Here is a 19,575-nt window from a genome sequence, read left to right on the forward strand (position 1 = left end):
ATTCTAGAGAAAAAACAGCTACACAGAGCAGCAGCAAGGCCAGCAGGAAGCAAAAAAAACACTGTTCAACAGCGACACCCGGAGGTAGTCAGGAAGAGAGGAGAGGCACACAATCCACGTTGCTTGATGTCCAGTGTAAAGTTTCCACAGTCGGTGATGCTTTGGGTCGCCATATCATCTGCTGGTGTTGGTCCACTGTGTTTTCTAAGGTCCAAGGTCAACGCAGCCATATACCAGGAAGTTTTAGAGCACTTAATGCTTCCTGCTGCTGACCAACTTTATGGAGATGCAGATTTATTATTTATTATTACTTTTTATACTTTATAGTTGGCCAAGATTTCTAAAAATCCTTTCTTTGTTTTGGTATTAAGTAATATTCACATTTTCTAAGATACTGAATTTGGGATTTCACTTTTTGAAACAAATTTGTGAAATAAATCAACTTTTTGATGATATTCTAATTATATGACTAGCACCTGAATATCTATGGGCTTGACTTTGTAGAAAAGGACATGCTGATTTTAATATTAAAGAAAACATCATTTTTACAATAATAAATTACACCGTTTTATAGATGGCCAAACAGTGAAAATGAATAGTGTTTTGGATTGCATAAATAAACACTGATATATAAATGCCAATATTAAATGGCGGTTCTGCTGTGAAAACGCCATCATTTGCTATCTGTACTACAAAACGCTGTATTTTATGGAGTTTTTCTGTCTAAAATGCAGTAAAAACGGGCGTTTACTGGACACCAGGCGTCTGGTTAATGGCAAATTATTTACCATTTGACGTTCTATACTTTTGATGTTCAAAATGTTAAATTTCTCACAACATAATTTTTTTTTTGGGTGATATTCTATAACGTGTGTTGTAAGTGAATTTTATTTTGTGGTGATATTATGAAGTAATCAAAAGTTACAGCATTTGGAACCAAGGTAGCCCTTCTCTTAGCCCTTGACAGTTTTGAAATTGTTGTTTTGAATTTGAAGTAATGCCTCACTCAAGTTTAGTCCCAAACAATTATACTTATTTTATTCTACTCCGAGACCTTTCAAATGACATACGGCACATAAATATCTGAACTGTGTGATGTTTTTGACATATTAGAATACATGGCACACAAACACACATTATGTAAATTACGAAAACGATTTGGCTACCTGCACTGTAAAGCTCAGACTCTAAGCTTTCAAATGATATCCAATTTTTGTTGATCAAGGCAGTGGTTTAAAAAACATGATTAGTAATATTGTAATAATGATTAGAATAATTACATTAAAGCTGAGATTCGAAAGCTTTAAAATGTTACCCATTTTGTTTTTATTTCACTCAGAGGTTGCTTATTAATTTGATTATGAGTGTTTTTTATTCTTTCACTTTTTGCCTCTGTTCCAACTTTGTTTTTGGAGTGTGTTGCAGCTATCAAAATCAAACTTTGTTTTTATTTACAAAATATATTTAAATTGGTCAGTGAAAACTTTGGAAATATTTTCCTTGTACTATTGTCAATTAAATATATTTAATAACCATTTAAAAAACATTGTCTATTTTGTATTTTTTAAGTATTCAAAACAGTTGGATCATAATATGAAAATGTACTTTGATTTTATTCTTATTATTTTTCCATTAATCTAGTTTTCTCACAATCCAAAACTTGTTTCATTGCGTTATGATGGCATTAAGAGCTTAAAGACCACTTCCCACAAGATACAATAAACCAGTGTCAATTTTTTATTCTTAGCTTAATTTCATGAACAAGCAGAGTATAAACAGTGCCTTATGACATTTGAGTCAACAAATTAAAATGGGAAAAAAGATTACAGAAAACAAATTGATAAAAAACTGAACTGACAGAGTGCTTGTTAAAAAATGGATACATAAATGATATTGATTATAATTATTACTAGTGTTGACAGTTTTTGTAAAATTAATTGAAATGGCTATTGTGCTTATTTTAAGGAAGCCAAAAATCGTATCTTTATGGGACATGGAAAAGTCTTGCATAAAAGGAAAAGTCTCAGAATAACCTTTATGTTCCACAAAAGACAAGTAAATGATAAATTACTCAGTGATTACTTGATTATGACGTTCATGATTTTGGTGAATTATCCCTTTAATCAAAATACAAATACATCCTTTAAATAAAGTAAAATACAGGACTATAAGCATCAAAATATACTTAAAATATTGCTTATTATAAATAAATGTGTCACAGGCCAGGTTAGACCTCAGATCTCTGGTGTGATGAGTGAAAGGTCTACCACTGAGCCATTGGAGCAGTAATGATGGTAGGTGTAGATTTAAAAGGAAGTGTAGATTTAATAAAATAATCTCTGCAAGAAAAAATACAACAAAAATTATTCTCGTACTGAGGAATTAACTGCGGCAAAACAACTACCAAAGAACGGAACTCATCAAACCTTACTTTTAGTAGCTAGGGAGGCTTTAGCGAGATCAGACAGGAAACACAGGGTGAAGACTCAAAAACCGATTGAGGAACCAAGGCAAAAATATACAACTTAAATACACTGGGGAAAACAAGGCACAGGTGACCTGGATAATGCTAACAAGGCCACATGAGTAAGAAGTAAAGCAAAGAAAACGGAAACTCTAGAAGCCCGGAGACAAACTACAAGATGTAGGATGCTGACAAACGTGTTCATCTTTCATTTTTATTACTGTATAATTGGCAAAATTACAGCTCTGCTGATGTATTATTTAGATGATACGTGTAATGCAGAGACGTAATTGTCCATGACATTGGTGTCATGCGTCTGCTGAGGTGATTTACCCCTTCTCTCACGTGAAAGTAAACAGCCGTCTCATTTGGTAGATTATCCATGGCACAATTAACTTGCCATATGCCAGTCCAGTGTGTGTTAAAACACTACTGTCAATCAAACTATTGTGGGAGAGGCCTGTGTGTATGATGTCACAAAGACTAGCTCCTGCGATCGGCTCAAGTTGAGAAAGGGGAAATGATTTACAGAGATTAAAATAAAAATAAAATAAAAAAAACACTGGTTGGATTTTTATCATTATAGTGTGGTTGTTTGAACAATGAAAATCTCATTGTTTTCATATGGATTACTTTAACACAGAATATTTGATTTTGGTAGCACTTGTTTAGTTTAAAAGTAGATATGTCAAGCTTTCTATATATATATATATATATATATCTCATGTCACTTCGTTGAGTATTCACTGAGTTACAGTTCATTTTAATGATGCGTTTGTAAATGAAGATCAGCGCACCTTGTTTGCTATCTTTATTTTATAATTGCACAAAGTTTTGTTGTTATTATGCATGTATACAAATAAAAGTAGACCCTTTACCGATCCGATTGATGTATTGCTCTCATCTGTACGATCAAAACTGAAAGTGTAAATTAAGTTATTTTCGGTGCTATCAGGAGAAGATGCCACAAATGCTTTTCCATGTTAATCAATTTGATTTGAGTTTGTGTGCATGTGAATATCGGAAAGAGGATTTACAGAGTCTCTCTATCATTTAATATCACACAGAGACACTGAGGAATCATTATCAACTCTAAATCCAGCACAGAGGGGTTCAGTGAATGTGGTGTTGAGTGTGTGTAAGTGTGTGAGTGTGTCTGTGTCAGAGACGCTGTAGAAGGACAGCGAGCCGGCTGACCAGTCCAGATACACTCCTGCTCTCTTAAAGGATGAACAGACTGCAGGTATATCAGTGCTGTTCTTATTGTGACAGACTGAGAATTTTTTATCAGAGCAGACCAGACTCCAGGATTTCTCATTGAATCCAAATTCACAGTCACTCCCTCCTTTCCTGTCGATTCCTTTATATGACACTGATATCTCGGCACGTCTCTTCCATTCAGCCTCCCAGTAACAGCGTCCAGTCAGACTCTCAACACACAGAACCTGAGGATCCTTATCAAATCTCTCTGGATGGTCAGGATACGACTGCCGATCGTCCACACCTGTGATCTTCCTGTTCGCATCAGACAGCATGAGTTGAGTGTTGGCTGTGTTTGGATCCAGTGTGAGATCACAGGCATCTGAACACAAGAAAAGAGAAAAATCAAGGACAACACAACAGTGAAGATGTCTTTGTGTGTTTACAGCTTGGACTACCCTATTTTCCGGCCTATAAGTCACACTTTTTTCATAGTTTGGCTGGTCCTGCGACTTATAGCCAGATGCGACTTATCAAAATTAATTTGACATGAACCAAGAGAAACCATTACCGTCTACAGCCACGAGAGGGCGCTCTATGCTGCTCAGTGCTGCTGTAGTCTACACTGAAAACATAGAGCGTCCTCTCGTGGCTGTAGACGGTAATGGTTTCTCTTGGTTCTTGGGTCTAAATAAATGCGACTTATACTCCAGTGCGACTTATATATGTTTTTTTCCTCATCATGATGTATTTTTGGACTGATGCGACTTATACTCAGGTGCGACTTATAGTCCGAAAAATATGGTATATTTGCAAAGTCCAGAATGCCCTCACATTTCACAAATGTGTTCACTTATATAGTGTTAGTTGTTAAACAGTGACTAGAGATTCGGATCTCAGTAGCAGTGCCGGTCCTAGACTTCTGGAGCCTTCAAGTCAGGTTTATTTCTATAACACTTTGTACAATAAACATTTAAACACCTGTATTTATATCCGACATGCTGCATCGTTCATTTTGTGAGAAAACCAATTGAACATAAATAGGATAAAACATAACTTAATTCACAACATATTTTTGATATTATCGATCAATCTTATCAGATTCATTTTGATCGTTCACTTTTATTTTATATCCGTGAGTGCAGTACACCTGCAAAGCGTTAGCACTCGTTAGCTTGTCATTAGCGTTTTCATTCGAACCTATCGCTGTTTTCTTTTCTCCTCTCTCTCGCTCCAGTTTTTCACAAGTTCATCAAACAACCGCAGTAAGAATGTTTCATCAAGCACGGTGAGTAATGGCTTCTCCTGCTATTGTTATTTGCACCTCTTGCCACGTGTACAGTTTATATATCTCTGTCACAGATGTCCCAGCTATATATCTCAACAAGACCAGATAACACTTCTAAATTATCTAAGCTAACAGAGTGTGTTAAAAATTTAAAAGATTGGATGACCAATAATTTTCTCCAATTAAATTCGGATAAGACAGAGATATTAATTATTGGACCAAAAACAGTACAAAGAATCTTGTAGATTACAATCTGCAACTAGACAAATGTTCTGTTACTTCCTCTACAGTCAAAAATCTGGGTGTTATATTAGACAGCAACTTGTCTTTTGAAAATCATATTTCCCATGTTACAAAAACTGGATTCTTCCATCTTAGAAACATTGCCAAGCTACGAAACATGTTATCTGTTTCTGATGCAGAAAAGCTAGTTCATGCATTCATGACCTCCAGACTGGACTATTGTAATGCACTTCTAGGTGGTTGTCCTGCTTCTTCAATAAGCAAGCTACAGGTAGTCCAAAATGCAGCAGCTAGAGTCCTTACCAGGTCAAGAAAATATGATCATATTACCCCAATTTTACAGTCTCTGCACTTGCTACCTATTAAATTCCGTATCAGTTACAAATTATCATTACTTACCTATAAGGCCATAAGTGGTTTAGCTCCTGCATACCTAACTAGCCTTCTACCAAGTTACAATCCAATGTTAATCCTAAGGTCACAAAACGCTGGACTTTTGGTAGTTCTTAGGATAGCAAAGTCCACTAAGAGAGGTAGAGCTTTTTCACATTTGGCTCCCAAACTCTGGAATAGCCTTCCTGATAATGTTCGGGGTTCAGACACACTCTCTCTGTTTAAATCTAGATTAAAAATGCATCTCTTTCGCCAAGCATTCGAATAATGTATCTTCAATTGTGAGTGTAATTGCATCTGATCAAATGCACATTCTTATTCTTTAGCTTATTCTTTAATGATGTCTCTATTTGTTTCTATGTTTTGCCACAGGATTTACATCCCGTGGTAACTAGGATTTACACAAGCTCCAGTCTGGATCCAGAACACCTGAGAAGAGATTATGCTGACCCTCAGAGGACCTCAGATGATGCCAACCCTGAATCAACAAACAGAACTAACAAATATTTTTACAAGTGTGACTGCATCATATAATAAATATTAATTATTAATACCGTATTTTTTGGACTATAAATAGCACCTGAGTATAAGTCGCATCAGTCTAAAAATACGTCATGAGGAGAAAAAAACATATATAAGTCACACTGGTCTATAAGTCGCATTTATTTAGAACCAAGGACAAAGAGAAAACATTACCGTCTACAGCCGACAGAGGGCGCTCTATGTTTTCAGTGTAGACTACAGGAGCACTGAGCAGCATAGAGCGCCCTCTCGCGGCTGGAGACGGTAATGTTTTCTCTTGGTTCATTTCTCTCGGTTCATGTCAAATTAATTTTGATAAGTCACACCTGACTATAAGTTGCAGGACCAGCCAAACTATGAAAAAAAGTGCAACTTATAGTCCGGAAAATACAGTTATGTTAATAATTTTCATCGTCTGGCTGATTATGTCTTGTATTAATATTTCTAAAAATCCTGTCATACATGCACAGACTGACAGTCACCAAACATAATTTTCTGTAAAGTTGCTTTGTAACGATTTATATTGTAAAAAGCGCTATACAAATAAACTTTAAATGAATTGAATAGGACCGCCATCAATTCGTAGTAGTGAATGAAGAGGTATCATATCGATCACAAGTGCAGTATGGAGTACCTCAAGGCTCAGTACTAGGTCCATTACTCTTCACGGTTTACATGTTACCCTTGGGAGATATCATCAGGAAACACAGGGTTAGCTTTCACTGTTATGCTGATGATACTCAGCTCTATATTTCTTTGCAGCCTGGCGAAACATACCAATTTGAAAAACTAACGGAATACATAGTTGATATAAAAAACTGGATGATGAGTAATTCCTTACTGCTAAATTCTGAAAAAATCAGAGGTGTTAATTATAGACTTGATGGCTCTATCTGCTCTGTCAATTCTTCTTCATCAGTTAGAAACCTAGCTGTGCTATTTGATGGCAATCTTTCTTTAGAAAGCCATTTCTAAAATGTTCTAGCATTTGTGAAACTTCATTTTCCATCTCAAAAATATATCTAAATTACGGCCTATGCTCTCAATGTCAAATACAGAAATGTTTATCCATGTGTTTATAACCTCAAGGTTAGATTATTGTAATGCTTTATTGTGTGGTTGTTCTGCACGCTTAGTAAACAAACTAGAGCTGGTCCACAATGCAGCAGCAAGAGTTCTCACTAGAACCAGGAAGTATGACCATATTAGGCTGGTTGGGTCAACTCTGCACTGGCTCTCTATTAAACATTGTACAGATTTTAAAATCTTGCTTATTACTTATAAATCCCTGAATGGTTTAGCACCTCAGTTTCTGAACAAACTCTTGACATAAACTATTAAAACTGAATTGAGCTGGATGACATCACTATCATCACAATGATGAACTGCCTTAAACTGAAAATTGAGTGTTTACTATTGTAATTTTGCATTATTGACAAACTATTTTCCTAATTAATGCTGTACAGTTTCTTTGACAAAATCTGTATTGATAAAAGCGCTACATAAATAAAGGTGACTTGATTATGAGATGAGATCAGTGTGTGTGTGTGTGTTTGAAGACTTACACTTTCGTAGTCCTGCTTTCATCATTATCTCTCCTCCATGAGCCACACTATAAACACAAACACACATTAATTTGGATCTGCATCATTCACACACATATTCAGTATGTCAGTATTAGTGTTTGACATACTTGAGTATCTGCATTTTATAGTTAGGATCATCCAGTTTGTGGTTGAGTAGCTGGACTCCTGATTGTCCTGGGTAATTGTAGCTCAGATCCAGCTCTCTCAGGTGTGAAGGGTTTGAACTCAGAGCTAAAGACAAATAACCACAGCCTTTTTCTGTCACCATACAGCCAGACAACCTACAAACACAAACAGACAGATCATCTACAGACACACAATCAAAACATCCACAGACTCACACAGTGAGATCATCCACAGACACACAGTCGGATCATCCACAGACACACATAGTCAGATCATCCACAGACACGCAGACAGATCATCCACACACAGGCAAAATGGAGCGCAGCTGGAAGAAAACAAAACTAGAGGTATTTCGTATTCCTTGGCGGGAAAGTAACCTATCCTACCTATCCTACAGAAAAGCATTAAAAACTGCTAGATCAGATTACTTTTCTTCTCTTTTAGAAGAAAACAAACATAACCCCAGGTATTTATTCAATACAGTGGCTAAATTTACGAAAAATAAAGCCTCAACAAGAGTTGACATTTCCCAACATCACAGCAGTAATGACTTTATGAACTACTTTACTTCTAAAATTGATACTATTAGAGATAAAATTGTAATCATTCAGCCGTCAGCTACAGTATCGCATCAGACAGTGCACTATAGACCCCCTGAGGAACAGTTCCACTCATTCTCTACTATAGGAGAGGAAGAATTGTATAAACTTGTTAAATCATCTAAACCAACAACTTGTATGTTAGACCCTATACCACCTAAGCTCCTAAAAGAGGTGCTTCCAGAAGTCATATATCCTCTTCTGACTATTATTAATTCCTCATTGTCATTAGGATATGTCCCCAAAACCTTCAGACTGGCTGTTATTAAGCCTCTCATAAAAAAAAAAAAAAAAAAACACAACTTGACCCCAAAGAACTAGTTAATTATAGACCGATCCCGAATCTCCCTTTTCTGTCCAAGATACTAGAAAAGGTGGTATCATATTATATTATATTCCTTCTTAAAGAAGAATGGTATATGTGAGGATTTCCAGTCAGGATTTAGACCGTATCATAGTACTGAGACTGATCTCTTTAGAGTTACAAATGATCTGCTCTTATCATCTGTTCATCGTTGTCTCTGTCTATTAGTGCTATTGGATCTTAGTGCTGCGTTTGACACAATTGACCACAACATTCTTTTGCATAGACTTGAACACTTTATTGGCATTAATGGAAGTGCATTAGCATGGTTTAAATCGTACTTATATGACCGCCATCAATTTGTAGCACTGAATGAAGAGGTATCAGATCGATCACAAGTGCAGTATGGAGTACCTCAAGGCTCAGTAGTAGGGCCGTTACTCTACACGCTCTATATATTACCCTTGGGAGATATCATCATCAAACATGGTGTTAGCTTTCACTGTTATTCTGATGATACTCAGCTCTATATTTCTTCGCGGCCCGGTGAAGCACACCAATTTGAAAAAATAATGGAATGTAAAGTCGATATAAAAAAACTGGATGACGAGTAATTTCTTACAGCTAAATTCTGAAAAAACAGAGGTGTTAATTATAGGACCTAAAAACTCTGCATGTAATAACCTAGAACACTGTCTAAGACTTGATGGCTGCTCTGTCAATTCTTCACCATCAATTAGGAACCTAGGTGTGCTATTTGATCGCAATCTTTCCTTAGAAAGCCACATTTCTAGCATTTATAAACCTGCATTTTTCCATCTCAAAAATATATCTAAATTAAGGCCAATGCTCTCAATGTCAAATGCAGAAATGTTAATCCATGCATTTATGACCTCAAGGTTAGATTATTGTAATGCTTTATTGTGTAGTTGTTCTGCACGCTTAGTAAACAAACTAGAGCTGGTCCACAATGCAGCAGCAAGAGTTCTCACTAGAACCAGGAAGTATGACCATATTAGCCCGGTCCTGTCAACACTGCACTGGCTCCCTATCAAACATTGCATAGATTTTAAAATATTGCTTATTACTTATAAAGCCCTGAATGTTTTATCACCTCAGTATTTGAATGAGCTCCTTTTACATTATAATCCTCTACGTCCGCTACGTTCTCAAAACTCAGGCAATTTGATAATACCTAGAATATCAAAATCAACTGCGGGCGGCAGATCCTTTTCCTATTTGGCGCCTAAACTCTGGAATAACCTACCTAACATTGTTAGGGAGGCAGACACACTCTTGCGGTTTAAATCTAGATTAAAGACCCATCTCTTTAACCTGGCTTACACATACTAATATGTTTTTAAAATCCAAATCCGTTAAAGGATTTTTAGGCTGCATTAATTAGATGAACCGGAAACACTTCCCATAACACCCGATGTACTTGCTACATCATTAGAAGAATGGCATCTACGCTAATATTAGTCTGTTTCTCTCTCATTCCGAGGTCACCGTGGCCACCAGATCCAGTCTGTATCCAGACCAGAGGGTCACTGCAGTCACCCGGATCCAGTACGTATCCAGACCAGATGGTGGATCAGCACCTAGAAAGGACCTCTACTGCCCTGAAAGACAGCGGAGACCAGGACAACTAGAGCCCCAGATACAGATCCCCTGTAAAGACCTTGACCACCAGGACAAGACCACAGGAAAAAGATGATTCTTCTGCACAATCTGACTTTGCTGCAGCCTGGAATTGAACTACTGGTTTGGTCTAGTCAGAGGAGAACAGGCCCCCCACCTGAGCCTGGTTTCTCCCAAGGGTTTTTTCTCCATTCTGTCACCGATCGAGTTTCGGTTCCTTGCTCTGCTCTGGCTTGCTTAGTTGGGGTCACTTCATCTACAGTGATATCGTTGACTTGATTGCAAATAAATGCACAGACACTATTTAACTGAACAGAGATGACATCACTGAATTCAATGATGAACTGCCTTTAACTGTCATTTAGCATTATTGACACACTGTTTTCCTAATGAATGTTGTTCAGTTGCTTTGACGCAACGTATTTTGTTTAAAGCGCTATATAAATAATGGTGACTTGACTTGATGCGGTCGAAAAACATGATTGAAAATTGTCCAAATTACACTTGCTTGCATTGATAGACATCTTTAAACAGAGCAACTACACCTCCACCTCTCCTAACAGTCCTGCAGACACTCATGAAAGTAAAGTTAGGAGGGGCTACTTCATTTAGGATTGTTGCAATGCAGCTGTCTTCTAGCCATGTTTCATTTAGAAACATAAAATCCAGATTGTTTGTGGTTATAAAGTAATTGATTAGGAATGATTTATTTTTTAGTGAGTGAATGTTTAAAAGTGCTAGCTTGATGTCAGTGCTTTGTGTCTTTACATCAATCTTAGTTTGACGCCTAATAGGTCGCAGATTAGAGGAGTTTGCCCTTCGGCTTGAGAAGGACTTAGACATTCTATCAAGTGATAAAACTGAAATAAAAGAAAGCTACAGGCAAACTGGGTTCCCGCTTGTTCTGTAAGAATTTGTGAATGTTGCTGCTATTATAGTGGGGACCCGACAGATATCACTGAGAGCTGCTATCAGTTGTTTTTGGTTCAACTTCAGCAGATAGAGGGTTTGGGCCTTGGCATTGCGGCAGTGGTCGGAGAGCTCTCTCACAGGTAAAGGGCCCACAGTTTTTGGTGGTTGGGGGGCCCGCCATTTTTTGTTGATATGAGGGCTAGCAGCGAATGAGTGAGAGCGTTTAGTCCCAACATACACCAATTCCTCAAAAGCACAGAAGTGAAGATGCTGGAGAGAGGGATAGTGTGTCCAGTGAGCGGGGCTGTGTCTCTGGTGTTTTCGGTGGCTGTGATATGTTGTCCTGGCTACCCTGGCTGTTTTCCAGAAAGCCGTCCTTGGGTGGTGAATCTTGTAGCTGTTTTGATATATCACAGTCGGTCTGTGAGGAGCTCTGTGGGCAGGGCTCAGCTGGGATAGTGTGCGTCCGCAGTGCTTGTTTTGGCTGCATGGTGTTATCAGTGTCCTTGTGGAATATGTCAACCACATGATGATTCGGACCCGGTGTGTGTGTGCTGAATGGATTGACACACTCTGCTGAAGGATGACGGAGGGAGAAGTAGATATTGTCCTAAAGCACTCTAGCACCAAGTCTGTTTGGGTGGAGGCCATCCGGTTTGAACAGTTGTCTATGGCCCCAAAAAAGATTTCGTTATTGTCGATGAAATTCACTCCTTTTATACTGCAAGATCTTTGTAGCCATGTGTTCAGCCCAAGCATCCGTGAAAACATATTTGTTCCTCTTGCTGGGAGTGGTCCACTGATGAACGACTGAACTTAGAGTCTTCGAGGTGTTTCAAAGAGTTCACTGAAGTTCTGGGAGTTCTGACTGCTCTTTCCGAATATCATTCTTTCCCACATGGATAAGGATTCAATTTGCAGTCTTGTGCTTCATCAGAATGTTCTTAAGTTCCTTGTTCACATCAGAGATCGTTGCTTGAGGAAGGCAGCACGTTGTTGTAGTCCTGCTACTAATGTTTCTGATAACAGAGTCACCCACTATCAGAGTCCTTGGCTCGGCTGCGCTCTGAGCTGCATGCCGCTGTCTGCTCATCCTGGAGCGCCTGTTAGTAGCAATGGTAACTGTTGGCTGAGCCGAGCCGATCCATGTTTAATCACATTTGGGGATTCCTCACCCGCATTTATTAATGCTTCAAATCTGTTCTCAATATGTACAGGGGAAGTTAGAATACCGGTATTTACAAGCCTTGTCATAGTCGAATCTGGGGAAGAGGAACCTACGGCAGCAAATCTGATATCTCGTGTTCCTTTGGGTCTTGCTCCCTGTTTGTGCCATCGATTAGTGTCGCGATTAGTTTCGGCTAGTTCCTCTACACTTGGTATAAACTGTTGAGATTCAGAAGATCCATGGGAATCACCGGCTACATGCTGAGGGGGTCCATAACTGTGGTCTGCTGAGTGTTCCGTCTGTTTTGGAAGTCCAGCAAGTAACTTTGTCTAGAATTACAATCCTTTGTAGAAGTTTGCAGCAGTTCATGCAACAGGTAGATCCAACAGGAGGCATTTTCTCTCTCTTCTGTTTGAATGTAAGCAGTTGTTATCCTGTCTCAGGAATGTAAGCTGCTGGCAGTGGGAGGCAAAGTTTTATTTTTGTAGTATTATTCCAGTCGCAAAGAGTCTTTAGTTTTAGTGTTTGTGCCAAAAATCTGTTGTTTCAGCACTGCGCTGATCTGCTAAAGTAAAAATCTTAGAAAACTCAGAGAAAAGTACAGAAATAAGAAGCAAAGCGCAGAGCAGTAAGCTAGAACGTCCGAACGGTAGCAAAGCCGGAAGCGTTTTAGTTATATTATTCAAATACATATAATTTCTATAATTTAATATCATTTAGTTATATAATATTAAAATAATAATAATCATACACAATAATCATTTAATAATAACCCAATTTGAAGAAAAACAATGTTCTGACAAGCTTTGTGAAATTATACTACATGCCTGAACGAAACGAACAGCAGAGGCTATGAATGAGATGCAGATTCAATGTTTGACAGCAGGAGGTGCCTCTGGAACACCAGACACAGACCAGATAAAGCGTTTACTTGGTTACCGCTGTAAACAAAGCCGTGAGCCGTAACACTGCTTTAATATGAACTATACAGAGACCAGAATAAAGTAACATACCACGTAAATGTTTCAGAAGACAGTCAGTTCCCCTCAGAAACACATTCATATAAACCCCCAAATCAATTTTGAGGATATTCTTCCAATAGTTTGTACATCATGAACAGTGAGTGATCTGCCTGCTACAGTATTTTTCTTTGTGCATCTGTCTTCAGTGTCTCTGGCTTGTGTTAAATCCCACTTTAGCTAGAAAGGTGAGGGTCCACTGAATAACATCTCATAGAGCACTTTTAGTGCAATGAAACAATGACGTTGAAATATGGATGGTTATTCCTTTGTTTATTTCTCATTTCTTCGGGAAGAGTTATTGTTTGTATCCATTATGGAACAAACTGCACTCAAAAAACTATCAAAGTAGTACAGTGTTACAAAGAGAATGAAACCATCCACAAAAATAAGTCAAAGATACAAGGAATATTGTTTATTTGAACTCTGGCGCTCTCTTGTGATGGCTCGTGACACGCACTGTGACGCACCTGTCATCTGATGGTTGTTCAAGGTAACGATTGGCTTTTGCACAAATAATTCCTCTTTTTTTTTCCCTATTCAACATTTTTCATTTATGTGTGTGTATTGTGGGGAATGTGCCTGTATCTGTATGACTACCATCTGTATGTTAATCAGCGTGTGATTACTGTCACAGTGTCTGGGTTGTTGTTCCCTGGGGTTCCACTAGATGTCCTCCTTTCTCACGGTGTCTGTCACCAGATCACTTCCTGTTCCCTTATTTGGTCACCTTCCTCCTTGTTGTGTAATTGATTGTTCCCCCACCTGTCTCCTGTTTCCCCATAATCCTTCTGTGTATAAATACCCGGTCTGTCTTAGTCTGTGTTACGGAGTCCTTGTTTATGTCTTATGATAATTCATGTCCGTCAATTCTTGCCTTGTCTTGCCTTGTGTTCGTGTCTTGTTGTTATTGTTTGGATATTCTGGTTTTGACCCTGCCTGGACTGCTTACCCCTTTGGATTATCCCTTAATAAATTACTTACCTGCAATTGGTTCTCTCTCCTCATTCCTTGCATCACGAGTCGTGACAATTACTGACTGCATGACAGTTATCAGTGTGAATTTGTCTATTATGTGTGAATAGTCCTACTTTTTTGTATGACCGCACATTAGCGTGTGATTACTGACTGTATGAGCATCTATCAGTGTGAATGCTGTATGTCTGCTAATCACAGTATGTACTTGACATACAAAGCCAATTCTTGTTTTTTTTTATTACTCAAAACTGATTCTTATTGTATTTATCTAGTGCTCAGATAAATTGCTTATACAATGTCTAAGATTCTGTCTATTATTTTATAATTGAAAAACTATGCAGTGGTATATACATGTGAATTTCAAAGAATTCGTGTTCTGGATTGCTCCAGGATATATTTCATGTATTCGTATATGATATAAATGAATATGGTTTTTGACAATGCTTTTTGAGCATTATCAACTCTGGATGATGGATAGTAAAGCCCAAATGGTCTTCTTTCCAAAGACACCAAAATTGTCTGTGTAGCACACTGTTGTCAGGAACTGTAACATTATTTTACATTATGTAGGTCATTTTCAGCTGTGACACCCAAAATGGGGGATGCAGGTTAACAGGTTGATATGCCAAAGCATCCTATATTATATTAATCAGATATGTATGTAGCTAACCCAGACATAAGTGACTTTGAAGTCATGCTTCTCTCACATCTAAACTTCGGACTGTATGCTGTTGTAAGCTAAACAATCAGAACTTGATCGCAGTTGCACATCCCTACTACAGACAGACTGACAGATGATCTACAGACACACACAGTCAGATTTTGACCAGCTGACTGTAACTGATCACTTATATGTTCTTAAATACCTCAGTATCTGCAGCTGACAGTTTGGACTCTTCAGTCCATCAGAAATAAACTTTACTCCAGAGTCCTGCAGGTCATTGTTACTCAGATCCAGCTCTCTCAGGACACAGTTTGAGGACTGTAGAGCTGAAGACAATCTCTCACAACACTGAGCAGTGAGATTACAGCCAGCAAGACTGAAAGAGACAAGAACACACACACACAGTCAGATCATCTACAGACACACACCGTCATATCTTCCAAAGACACACAAAGTCAGATCATCCGTAGACACACATTTTGACCAACTGACTAAATTATCACGTTTTTTTTTAATACCTCAGTATCTGCAGTTGACAGTTTGGACTCTTCAGTCCATCAGAAATAAACTTTACACCAGCGTCCTGCAGGTGATTGTTACTCAGATCCAGCTCTCTCAGGACACAGCTTGAGGATTGTAGAGCTGAAGATACAGTTTCACAATCCTGATCTGAGAGATCACAGCCAGAAAATCTAGAAGAGATAAAATACAATTTAAGAAATAACAAAACAATAAAGACATGTACAGAGGGTTGCCTGTTTTCTGTCCTCAGGGAACAGAAGATGGCATGATCTGAACACTGAATCACAATAAGATGAGTTCCTGAGTTTGAGATAATCTTATAATTGTATCATTCAGATTGATCACATCGGAGATCAGTTGAGCTCCTGTTTCTTCAGCCAATGAATATTAAAATCTTTGCAAAATGTAACAAATGTAATGTGAGTTTTATGAGGGTATAAAAAACTAAAAATTTTGAGAGCCTCTCCGGACAGCGGTACAGTTTTACAATATATTTTTATATTATTATTATTATTAATGCATTTTTTTTTTTACTGGATTAAATAATTTTTATTTTAATTCTCTGACTCAAGTGGTTTAAACTCAATTTTATGAAGCAACACAAGTGATGGACTTTTCCTGAAACATCACTCATAATTCAAGACACTTCAGTGTTTATAACTTTTCATATTTTTGAGGATTATCAAATCTGATTGACAAAAAGTAAAGCCCACAGGGTCTTCTTTCAAAATACACCAAATTATGTTTGTAACACACTAAAGTAAGAAACGGTTAAAATTTTAAGTTAAGTAGAGCACCTTCAGCTGTGAGTCCCATAATGGGGGGCGGGGGGTCAGGTTAACAGGTTAACAAGTTTCACATGTGACTGCACTTTAATGTAACTATTTACTTTAGTTAATGATTAAACACTCACAGAGCTTTTCTGCAGTTGATCACAGCTGGTATCAGTCTTCTTCTCCCCTCGTCTGATGTGTTGTATTTCATGGTGTTCAGCTCATCCAGCGGCTCCTCTGACATCTGAAGCATGTAGGAGATCGTTGAGCACTGAGCAGCAGAGAGTTTCTCTGAGTGTTTGTCTGATTTCACAAACTCCTGAATTTCTCTGGACAGAGTCTGATCCTTCACTTCCAGCAGACAGAGGAACAGACTGATGGATTGACCAGCTGAGAGACGATTATAATCATTAGGATCTTTGATCTTCTGTTTAATGTACCGTGTGGTTTCTCTGATGCTCTCTGAGCTGTTCTCTGTGTGTGTCAGTAGATCCTGTAAGAGTCTCTGATTGGACTCCAGTGAGACGCCCAGCAGGAACCGCAGGAACAGATCCAGCTGCCCATTCTTACTCTGGAGTGCTTTATATACTGCTGATCCTAGTAGATTATACAGAGAGACTTTAAATCTGAATTCATGCAGAAAAATCTCCAGTGGCTTCTTGTTCTTTGTTACAAAGCAGAAAAACAGATAGAAAGCAGCGAGAAACTCATGAACGCTCAGATGGATGAAGCTGTAGACTTTCTTTTGATGAATCACAGATTCCTCTTTAAAGATCTCAGTGCAAATCCCAGAATACACTGAGGCGTCAGTGATGTCTATACCGCTTTCAATCAGGTCCTCCTCATAGAACATCACATTGCCCTCCATCAGCTGTTTGAAAGCCACTTCAGCAAGTTTCACAATCACTTCTCTGTTGGACTGCAGGAGTTTCTCGGGATCTCTCTCTTCATACTTCTGCTTCCTCGTGTTGATCTGAATCAGCAGGAAGTGGATGTACATTTCAGTCAGAGTTTGAGGGATTTCTGCACTCAGATCTTCTTCCAGGAGCTTCTGAAGCACAGTGGATGAGATCCAGCAGAAGACGGGGATGTGGCACATGATGTGGAGGCTTCTTGCTCTTCTGATGTGTGAGATGATTCTGCTGGCTTGATGCTCATCACTGATTCTCTTCCTGAAATATTCCTCCTTCTGAGACTCAGTGAATCCCTGAATCTCTGTCAGACGGTGGATGTATTCGGAGGGGATCTGATTGGCTGCTGCTGGTCTGGAGGTGATCCAGATGAGAGCAGAGGGAAGCAGCTCTCCTTTGATGAGCTTTGACATCAACACAGCCACTGATGAAGTCTCGGTCACATCACAAACTTTCTGATCATCTGAAAACATCAGTGTGATTCTGCTTTCATCCAGACCATCAAAGATGAACACAACTTTACACTCCTCATAAATCTGTGAGTCCAGATCTTGAAGTTCAGGATGAAAGTCCAGCAGAAGTCTGTGAAGACTGTACTGATGATCTCGGATCAAGTTCAGCTCTCGAAATGGAAGCACAAAAATGAAATCTACATCCTGATTGGCTTTCCCCTCGGCCCAGTCCAGAATGAACTTCTGCACAGAGACGGTTTTTCCGATTCCAGCGATGCCTTTGGTAAGAACAGTCTTGATCTGCTCTTTCTCCTCAGATCCTGCTTCAGCGGAGGCTTTAAAGATGTCATTGCAGTAGATTGGAGTGTCTTGTGAGTGTTGTGTTCTGGCTGTTTTCTCTATCTGTAAAACCTCATGTTCTTCATTCACTCCTTCTCTCTCGCCCTCTATGATGTAGAGCTGTGTGTAGATGCTGTTCAGGAGGCTTTCATTTTCCTGGAGCTTCAGACCCTCAAATAATCTCTCATACTTGTTCTTCATGCTGGCTTTGAGCTGGTCTTTTACTTTTACTCTCTGTAGTTCATAATTCACATGTTTATTCAGACAGAAGACAGATGTGGCTCCTCCAGAGATGCTTCTTTCTCGATCTGCTCTGCTGAAATATCAGAAGAACAGATTACATGTAATACAAAAATAAAGGATGTATAAATTAACTTCTAAATTGATAGAGATTAGAGACATCAGTTCACAATCAGTGAATAGAGCACATTTATGCAAGATGATTGTTTGTGATTGCCTGCTGATGAATTATGAGTCTTTACTTTCTGGTGTGGATATTGTAACATGTTAGATGGTTGCAATTGCATATTTTACCTTTCATCTTTTTGAATGAGAAGCCAGCAATAGAAAAGAAGGATTTCAAAATACAAGACAGCTGTATTTTGGTTTGTTTACCATTTTAAGTCCCACATCATGGATACATTTCTAGTTTTTTTTCCCTGGTTAATATTGGTATTTATGATTATTAGGGATATACCGATATGAAAATTTAGGCCGATAATGATAACCGATCATTCTTTAAATATGAATGCCAATAACCGATATGTTGGCCGATCAATCTAAATCCACATTTTTACATAATTTTTGAGAGCCTGATTACCAAAAATGTCTGTCCATTAAAAGGCATTAAACACTTCAACATAAATCAAACATAAAGCAGCCTTACAAATAAAATAATGCTTAAATAATGGAAACAAGATACTGGACAACGTTACTTATGTATAAAAAAATATATAAGGCAATAAGATGGAGTGTATTGAAATGGGGACAATCATATAATCATATAGCCAGAGATATCGTGAAAATCATTAAATATTGTCATTATTAAGAGTATTTCCAATTAATGTAGACCTATTATTTTCTTGCTATTATTATTAGGTTACTTTTATTATTAAATAAAGATTACAATTAATTTGCTTCTCAACAATTTCATGGGCGCATCACCAAATAACTGACACACTGTGACTCACAGCCTATGAGGAAATAAAAAATTAGGCTATTGGCTTAGGCTACTCCTCACTGAAAAGGATTTAAAAATGTTTATTATAGCCTACAATGAATTTTAGGCCTATAGCCTAAATGAGATGCCTATAGCCTAAAACTAACCTTTTCAACACATTCTTTTCATTGATTTCACCGTTTCACGTTCAATCGTTAGATATACCCAGATTAGGGGATTCGTCTCTCGTCGTCTCTGAGATTAATGTTAATGTGCGTGTCTTCAGATGCCGAAAGCCGGCATCAGTTTTTA

The 19,575-nt window shown here is 38.1% G+C and overlaps 1 protein-coding gene across 5 annotated transcripts in view; it reads right to left on the minus strand.

Moving 5' to 3' along the window:
- LOC127963140 (NACHT, LRR and PYD domains-containing protein 3) overlaps window positions 1-19,575 on the minus strand; it is a 210,736-nt gene that overhangs the window by 174,462 nt on the left and 16,699 nt on the right. The window contains exons 6-11 of one of the 5 annotated variants that reach the window (XR_008154738.1): window positions 16,543-18,420; window positions 15,626-15,799; window positions 15,310-15,483; window positions 7,804-7,977; window positions 7,676-7,722; window positions 3,026-4,046 (exon numbers count right to left, since the gene is read on the minus strand). The exons of 1 other annotated variant lie outside the window; for it this stretch is intronic. Coding sequence is in view for 2 of the 4 variants with exons in the window: in XM_052562884.1 (XP_052418844.1) it covers window positions 3,514-4,046; window positions 7,676-7,722; window positions 7,804-7,977; window positions 15,310-15,483; window positions 15,626-15,799; window positions 16,543-18,420 (2,980 nt within the window). In the remaining 2 variants the exon portion in view is untranslated. Of the gene's footprint in view, window positions 1-1,724; window positions 4,047-7,675; window positions 7,723-7,803; window positions 7,978-15,309; window positions 15,484-15,625; window positions 15,800-16,542; window positions 18,421-19,575 lie in introns of those variants that run through there. 3 more of the 5 variants (XR_008154739.1, XM_052562884.1, XM_052562887.1) reach the window with 3 other exon arrangements.

This window comes from Carassius gibelio, chromosome B8 (genome assembly GCF_023724105.1).
Source record: "Carassius gibelio isolate Cgi1373 ecotype wild population from Czech Republic chromosome B8, carGib1.2-hapl.c, whole genome shotgun sequence".
NCBI classification, from domain to species: Eukaryota; Metazoa; Chordata; class Actinopteri; order Cypriniformes; family Cyprinidae; genus Carassius; species Carassius gibelio.